This window comes from Eurypyga helias, unplaced genomic scaffold (genome assembly GCF_000690775.1).
Source record: "Eurypyga helias isolate BGI_N326 unplaced genomic scaffold, ASM69077v1 scaffold22580, whole genome shotgun sequence".
Classification (NCBI taxonomy): Eukaryota; Metazoa; Chordata; class Aves; order Eurypygiformes; family Eurypygidae; genus Eurypyga; species Eurypyga helias.
The window spans coordinates 113-8998 of record NW_010227978.1 but is presented as its reverse complement, the minus strand read 5'-3'; the positions used below and the strand labels follow the sequence as shown (position 1 = coordinate 8998).

Below are 8886 nucleotides of genomic sequence, written 5' to 3'. Positions count from 1 at the left end.
AGCCCAGCCTGGCACCCAGGCAGTGGCTGAGCCCCTGGAGAGCCCCACGGTGCTGGGGATGCTCCCGCTGGAGCTGGTGGACGATGGCGCTGATGGTACGGAGCCGGCCCTCCACTTTCTGCTGCTCCTTTCTCCAGGCTTGCTCGGTACGGCACAGGGGAGCGTACTTCCCTTCCTTCAGTGCCTGCAGGTGCTTCTGGCGTGTCTGGTAGGCCACAATCTCCAAAAGGTTCTGAGGAAAGCAACAAAACGGCTTTGAGAGCAGGCTGCACAGGGAAAAGGACTCGGGAAAGGATGTGATTTAAAGGGAAGGGCTTCTTCCGGAGGGCACTGCCTGAGCAGCCACGCAGCAGCCCCACTCTGGGGCGTGCAGAGGTACAGTCATGGCACCAAATCAACCCAGGACCGCCGTGAGCCCTCAAAACGTGCTCAGCTAGCCTCCAGCATTCCTCAAGTTCCGTGCCAAGCAGGCCCAGTTCGGGAGGGTGGCGAGACAAAGAGACAGGGAGCCAGCCGGCACCGGAAGAAAGCAGCAGGTTTTGCAAGGAAGCGGATGCACTCACCCATCGTTTCTTGTCCCGAAGACATTCTGCGTCCGAATCGAGGCTGTGGGACTCACCCTGCAGTTGGCACAACGCCAGCTGCTTTTCGGAGAAGGAGGCGCTAAGGGACGCCTGGGCGCTCTCCAGCTCCAGGAGGGTTTTGGTGCAGGCCTCAGCATTCTAGTCAACGGGAGAGAAGGAAATGGCACACTCCAGCTGCATTCCCATCCGTCTTCCCAGAACTCTGTCTTTTAGTAAGACGGGAGCTCCCAAAGCCCATCCCTGAGCGGATGCGGGGTCTGCGCACCGACACCCCCCGAGGCGTTGAAGCGCGAGGCCCATACGGCTACGCGAACTCCTCCCGCCCTGCGCCACTCGCTCACCTTCTGGGCTTCGCTGATCTTCTTCCTCAGCTCCTGCCTCTTGCGGCGGAAGCCGCTCTTGGCGACACGTTTCTGATCTGTGTTGTTCTGACCCCCTCCGTGAGTCGCTATCGCCTCTCTGCGAGAAACAGATGCCTCCATGTCACGGATCATCTTCTCCTGCTGCTTCATCAGCTGGACGTAGCGGACCTGCCATGTGTCAGATATAAAATGGGCTGAAAACAACAGGTTTACAAGTGGCATCTTCCGTGTGGCACACCCCATCAACACAACCCAGACACACGTGAGCCTTGGCAAGCCAGATTTGCTGTAAATCCCAACGGAGTTTGCCCTGTGTGGCAGGCAGAGGGCTGGAGTACCCGCTCTCTAAAGTCATCTTCAAAAGGTTTCGCTGGAACTCATTAGCAACGGCAAAAGCAGGAGCATCCCGAGAATGAAAGGGAAGAGTTGCTTCGCCAGAAGACACAAGACTTCCCTAACCAGTGATTAAGATGATCATAGAATCATGGAATGGTTTGGGTTGGAAGGGACCTCAGAGATCATCCAGTTCCACCCGCCCTGCCATGGGCAGCGACACCTTCCATAGCCCAGGTTGCTCCAAGCCTCATCCAGCCTGGCCTTGGACACTCCCAGGGATGGGGCATCCACAGCTTCTCTGGGCAACCTGTCCCAGTGCTCCCCACCACCCTCTGCGGGAAGAATTCCTTCCTGATGTCCCATCTCCATCTCCCTCTTTCTGTTTAAACCCGTCACCCCTTGTCCTGTCACTACAGGCCCTTGGGAAAAGTCCCCCCCAGCTTCCTTGTAGCCCCCCAGGCACTGGAAGGGGCTCTAAGGTCTCCCCGGAGCTTCCCTTCTCCAGGCTGAACTCCCCCAACTCTCCCAGCCTGTCCCCATGGCAGAGGGGCTCCAGCCCTCGGAGCATCTCCGTGGCCTCCTCTGGACTTGGTATTTAGTAATCAACATTTTGTTGCTTATCTGTTGGGGTCACAGAACAAGGTGGCAGACATACTGTGTTTTCCATAGGTTTCTCACGGATATCTAGATATTCTGCTGCAGCCCAAGGCCTGGCACGCACGAGGAACGTGTGAGGCGACTGCACGCTGATGCATTTCATCCAATCCAGCTGCAGGGTGGTCGGATTTCCAGCACCGGTGCTGCTGGGACCTTGAAGATGCTACTTCTGCAGCCCCTTTCTCATCTCCTGCCTTTCAGCAGCTCCCAAGCTGAACCCTCCCCCCAGGCCTCTTCCCCGTGGCTTACTTGCATCCTATGAAGCTCCGTTCTCATGGCTTGGATCTCGCCTTGTCCCGTCTCGGAATCCATCGCGGCACGCATCTCCCTCGTCAGCTGGATCTTCTTCTCCCACAGCATGATTTGATGCCTTCAGCGACAGAAAGGGAAAGGGGCGCCTTGGCACACAACACAGAGGATGCTCTCGCTGCGCGGCAGCGCGCTCCCGAGATCGACACTCAACACGGCTCAGCAGAAACGAAGATTTACATACGGGCCATACGGAAGGGCAGAACAGGGCGGGGTGAAATCAGACAGGAAGCTCTGCGATTTAGAGAATGGCACGATGGCTGTAAAACCACGTACGCCCAGAGCGACCGGAGCTGAGGGACCCCAGTTACCGCCCCAGAGCGGGACACTCGCTCCGAGCTACCGCAGAGTCCTCCCACACAGATCTTGGCAACACCCAGCTCAAGCATGCTGGAACCAAAGCCAACATCCTCTCCGCTCTTGCTGGCTCCAGAGACAGCTGAAGGCCCTTTCAAACATTCATTAAACTCCCCTCCCTCTTCTCCAGGGACAGAAGCACATTTGCCGGTGCTGGTTCAGTTTGATGACTGGAGAAGGCAGGTAAAACAGGGACACACGTACAAGAATTCAGACTGTGGCAGAAAACAAGGATCTCTGGGACCTACTCTGCTTCCACCAGGCTGTTGAGGAGCCTCTCCTTCTCCTCAGTCAACTGACTGTGCTTCTCCTGCAACTCCACCGACTCTTTTTCTGCTGCCTGGATTTGGGAGACATAAACCACCACACTGTCAGAGTGAGAGAGATTCACAGGATCACTGTTTGCCTCTGACCTGCACAGGGAATGAGATGTCAAGCCTCCGCACCTTGAGGGAGCGTACAAACTCGTTCTCTGTGATCATGTTGCCATACTGCAGGTCCTTGAAGCTGCTGTTGTTCTTGTTGATCAACACATTCAGCTTAATCAAGTCATTTGACATGTTCCTCATGTGACGTTCGAGGTCCTTTTCATCTGCAGGTGAAGAGAAGGCGGCGTTAAAATTCCCAGGAGCACCGGCTTGACCACAGAGGAGGTGTGACACCCCGCTATTAGACCAGACAGCGCTGCACACGCAGAGTCACCCGTGTCCCACACACCCAGCCAAAACCTTTTTCCACAAGCCCCAGAATCAAGGTGCTGGAGAAGGAGATTTTGCAGGAGACTGCTGTGGAAAAGAGCTGGGTTTGGCCAAGGAAAGTGGGGGCATTTACCTACCGACGACTTGCAAACTTTACTTAAGAACATGACATGGTCCCTCAGGGTTCGAGGGTGTCAGTTAGGGCAGCAGGATGGGTCGTTGCGGGAAGTAACAACATGCAGAAAGCGCCCGGCTTTCAGCCCTGAGCATAGTACTGGGGCCGTGCGCGTTACTGCTCCCGCGTGCAAAGCAGCGCTGCCTTGGCCAAGGTCTAGTGCTACCCCCTGTAAGCCTTCGCTCCCTGTTTTGTCCCTTCATGGATGAACATCTGAGGACAGACTCAGGGAATGACTTACTTTCAGTGCGCACCTTCTTCTGCTGCATTACCGTCATCTGTCTCTTTAACGTAGCCAAGGAGGCTTCTTGTTCCTCCCGTTCGTGTGTTAACTTCACCAGCTCTTTCTGCAGATGGAGCCAGTAGTTCTGCAGTGCCACCACCTCAGAATTGTATTCTTCTATCTGCTTGCTCAGCCTGTTGATCTCCATTTCCAGTGGGCTCAGTTCTTGCTGCTGTAGGAGGGCAAGGTTTGGGATTAACCTTCTCCAGGGAGATCTTATTACAGCCTTCCAGTACCTGAAGGGGCTACAAGGAAGCTGGGGGGGACTTTTTACAAGGGCCTGTAGTGACAGGACAAGGGGTAATGGGTTTAAATTGAAAGTGGGGAGGTTTAGATTGGACATCAGGAAGGAATTCTTCCCGCAGAGGGTGGGGAGCACTGGGACAGGTTGCCCAGAGAAGCTGTGGATGCCCCATCCCTGGGAGTGTCCAAGGCCAGGCTGGATGAGGCTTGGAGCACCCTGGGCTATGGAAGGTGTCCCTGCCCGTGAGGGGGGGTTGGAACTAAATGATCTTTAAGGTCCCTTCCAACCCAAACCATTCTGTGATTCTGATCAGGCAGAAGCTGCTGGAGCACTTGTTTACAGGCCAACTTACACTGCAAGTTAAGGCCAGTCCAGCTTAATACTAAACACTCCAACTCCAACTATGCTGTTATTTCCCAGCAGCCGAAGGGGACTAATCCTTCCTGACAGCGCAGGAACAAACACGACAGAAGCCCGAGAGGTTCTCGGGCTCTGGGGCGAGAGGGCCTGCTGCGCTCTTACCACAGACCTGGACCTTCCAAAGGTTGCAAAGTTAATGCCACGGAACAAACTCATTTCCACACTGGTCCCCTTAGAGGTGTTAGGGACGGATCTGGGATTGGAATGGTGACAACCACCATGCGCCTGCAGTCGCTCTGCCTGTTCCCTTCTCCCCTCGTCAGTCTTTGCAGGTTTTATAACAAGATCCATTTACTCCCATAGTACTGATGTCATTCAACGCTTTCATCAGGTGTAGACAACTCCCTGCAGAAAGCTGTGCCAGGCACACCCTCCTTTCACAATTCCCTACCCCCAGCTCCTCTTCACACGCACTGAGAACTGTTGGACAAATGTCAGCATTTGCATCAACCAGCACAGCTTTTAAGTCACAAAACCGATGCCTGAAACGTTTAACTCCACGGCACTTACGCAGCGACGGCTGTCAAGGGCATCGGCGGCCACCACGAAGCATAAAACCAAGTTTGGGATTGGAACTTGAAGGTACATACCCCCTTCTGAGAAAGAATCGCCTCCAGCCTCTTGTTGTACTGGCTGATGACCCTCTGCTTGTTCTCCAACAGGACACTGCACTTCGCAATCTCCCTTTCACCCTGGCTGATCAGATGGTGGACAGTTGCCATTTCCTTGTCCAGCTCACAAAGTGTTTTTTGGAGAATTGTCAGCCTGCAGGTGGTGTGTGTTGCATTCAGAATAACCTGGGCCATATCATTCTCAACCTTGGAAAAATGCAGCTCCTGGGAATATCAACAGACAGAAGAAGTCATTGTCACCAGCAGCAACTCACCGGTCTGCAACGCCCACCCTCCCCGCACAGGAACCAGGGGGCTTAGATTCTGCCCCCAGGCCCCTGCGCTGAGCTGGAGGAAGCTGCTTACCCTCCCTGTACCTTTGTTTCTCCGTCTACTGACCGGAGAGGACAGCAACATTCACCTCTGCCATAAGGCTGTTGAAGAGGACCCTAAACATCTGTGCAGATTTTGGCAGGGATAGAGATAATTTTCTTCACGGTAGTTGGGATGGGGCTCTGGTTTGGCTCTGGTTTGGGAACAGCGTCGATAACACTGACCCCTGTGTTTTGGGCATTGCTGAGCAGTGCTGGCCCAGAGTCAAGGCCTTTTCTGCCTCCCACCAGCAAATGGGCGGGGGGGCACAAGGAGCTGGGAGGGGACACAGCCAGGACAGCTGACCCCAACTGACCCAAGGGGTGTTCCAGGCCATATGACATCATGCTCGGCATATAAAGCTGGGGGAAGGAGGAGGAAGGGAGAGGGATGTTCAGAGCAATGTCATTTGTCTTCTTAAGTCACCGTTACGCATGATGGAGGTTACACTTCGGTGTGTTTCGGGTGCCTAGTCTCTGCACTATATTCTGCCGTACAACACAGATGCTCGCAGGAGCAAGTGCAGAGTATCCACTTGTTTCTGTGTCTGTCAGAAAGGGAGGGGCCTTTCTCACGCTGCAAGCCAACCCTGGAAGTCTTCCAGTGACTTACAATATCTACCTGATCTATAAAACCCAGGGGCAGGCTGAACCCGTGGAAAAAGAGGTGTGAGCACGCTGTGCTGGAGCCAGCCTGCACAACTCGGCACGGAATGCTGCATCTTCCAGTTTTCTACCTGTACCAGTTACACACTCACGAAGAGAGCCATTTGTCATGCCATCAAGAACCGTCGGTCTCGTCTGGCTGTTCCATGGACTATCATCCTTACTTGGAAACAGAGTATGCCACATTCTGTGACTAGTGTAGATATAACAGCTTAGTGTGGAGTGTTACATACCCACTGTCTTCCCCCAGTACATAAGAACTGGTAATAATTTACAGGAAACCCAGGATTCATCATTCTGCCCTATTTTTTAGGTAAGGAGGAATTTTATGTTATGTGTCAGGCCTTTTTGGCCAAACTCTCTCACACACACCAGAATCCTGCAATAAAATCGCTGGGAAAACCAAGCTGGAGTCGCAAACTGAGTGGACCTCCAGGTGCCGACCTGAAAACCGGAATGAAGGCACGGACAAAACAGCCTCCACAAGCACTACTCCAGACAGTCTCCCCCCTGCCCTCCCAAATGGCAGGGATACCATACCAGATCCGTTTTTCTCCTGTGAAGTTTTGCAGTCAGCTGGGAGAAGCGCTTTGTGGCTTTGCTGGATATCATCTGGTCCTGAACCTTTGCCATGATTTCATTCTCCATCTGCTCTTTGGCACCAGTTCCCTTCTCTATATCCTTACTGATGGACAGCAACTCGTCCAGACGAGCAGCTTGATCCTAAGAGGTAGGGAAGACAGAGACAGGATCACTACAAGTATCTGGGAACAGGGGTTAAATACCTGTGTCCGACTCAAAAGGATTCTTCTTCCAAGGAACTCTCCTCACCATCCTGGTCCTGCTGAGGGCCTGCTCTGTCTCATGGAGAACACGAGAGTAGGTGCTAAATCCAACCTTCAAGGCCTCCTGCCTCTCAAGGCACAGGGCAAGCAGTTTCTTTGTCGTGTTGGCATCGTTCTGCGAACGGCTCAGGACGGTGACCAGCAACTCATTCTTCTCCTCCTCCTTCCTGATGGACTTCCTACAGCCATGGATATCCATTTCTAGGGACTTGAGGTCATGTCTGTACTTGCTGGAGAGGCAAAGAGGGTGGAAAATTATCCCAGGGACTGATCCACGTGCTGACCGGTCATCTACAAATGCCCTTTTCAAACACACCATTGCAGCATTTGACCAAGAAGGAAGATCTCTACAAAGGCTGGTCTGCTGCAACAGTTCAGAGTCTTCAGAAGATGGATGGAGACTTTAAGATTTAAAAGGAAATATATGTAGCACAATTAATTCCCTCTCTCATTCCTGTCCCCGCCCTCCCATTCTTACCAGGATGCCACCCTGTAAAAGCATATTGTTTGTTCTCAGGGAATCAGTCGAGCTTTAAGGCTCCAAACCAAACAGCCACTCCCTCTGGCAACAATAGGAAGGTTTTCCTGGAAATTCCTAAAGCCATCACAAAATCCTAACCGAAAGTGACAGATAAATCCTCCTTGCTGTCCAGCTCTTCGGACTGAGAGATGTTGCAAAGGTGAGGGAACTCTTTTAAAGGAATAAAATATGAATAGAACTCCAAGCAGCTTTTAAAAACCCACACGTTTCGAGGGAGAGTTGTGTTTGGATAAAGAAAATAGTTACGAAGAACTGTGTTTCTTATCCTTTAACCTTATTATGTGCTTTAGCGCAGCAAACTTGTTCTGTCTGACATACCCTGCACACGCAGTAATGAATGTGACAGGAGACACGCTGCCTTTTTTAGAGTCCCTCCTGCCCAAATTATTTGGGGTCTCCCCTAGGACTGTTTTCAAAGGCCGTACCTCAGCAACTCTTGTGTGGCAACATAGGCCTCGTCTCTCTGCTTCATTCCAGCTAAGCTGCTATTCCAGTGGCTCAGCAAGCGCTTTTTCTCCATGTTAATAGCCTGGACCTCCATACAAGCCTAAGGAAAAGAGAATTTGTAGACAGGATGAATTTACACTGGGTTGAGAAACCAAATTCACATGACAATGCAGTATTTATGCCGGTTCATGATGTGCTGGGCAGGAACAGCTCCAGTTGATGGGTGGCTGGTTTATTGTCAGACCAGACCAGAAAGCGTAGATCTGCGAGAAAAAAAAAAGCTGAGGAGGTGGGGAAGGAAGTGATTTACAGAAAAAAAAAGCCTTCGTTCCTGCGAACAGAAACGAACCACAGAGCTCTGGCCTCCACTGTGCGTACCACGTGAGCGTGAGCCGAAGGGGTCAAACCTTCCAGAGGGAAATATTAACCAGAAGTGAAAAAAGCACCCTCCTACCTCATTTACTGCTTGCCGGGTCACTCTTGTGTCCTCCGCCTGGGTCACAAACTGAGCTTCCAACAGGGCAACCTGTTCTTGCAGCTCGTAGGCTTTCCTGGTTAAACGCTCGACTAGCAGGTCCTAAAGAGTCAGAGCCCAGGGTGAGTAAATCCCTTTATTCCACAAGGACAACAGAGCCCCGAGAAGCGACTGGATTGGCAACCGGATGAGAGTGGATTCCCACTCAAACTTCTCCGTTCATACCGAACGACTCATGAGGGCGGCAGGGGCAGCTTTCAAGAGGAGGAATCTTTGCTGATCCCTTTATTACCCCATTGCAGCATCTGCAGCTGCTTTCACTCCTGTCAGCATGGATTACATCGTCTCATCTCTCCAGCAGCTGGGAACCTTAACTATCTGCCGTTTAACGTGCTCGCTTTAAAAAATTACTCCAAATCCATTTGATTTCAATGGTTTGGATGCAGTTCTGCAGGAACATGCCTCAGGCTGAGTCCTGCTGATTTTTTAGGCGGCAGCAGAGGGA

General features: G+C 52.4%; 1 protein-coding gene across 1 annotated transcript; it reads right to left on the bottom strand.

Moving 5' to 3' along the window:
• Window positions 1-7: 7 nt before the first annotated feature.
• Window positions 8-8483, bottom strand: CCDC40 (coiled-coil domain containing 40; the record flags this gene model as incomplete). The annotated part of the gene is made up of 12 exons (XM_010158108.1): window positions 8-232; window positions 564-722; window positions 926-1114; window positions 2189-2309; window positions 2854-2945; window positions 3052-3197; window positions 3690-3933; window positions 5016-5261; window positions 6614-6796; window positions 6905-7148; window positions 7885-8006; window positions 8361-8483. Coding segments are annotated over 12 exons (2094 nt in total), but the record flags the coding sequence as incomplete, so codon positions are not given.
• Between the last annotated feature and the right edge of the window lie 403 nt (window positions 8484-8886).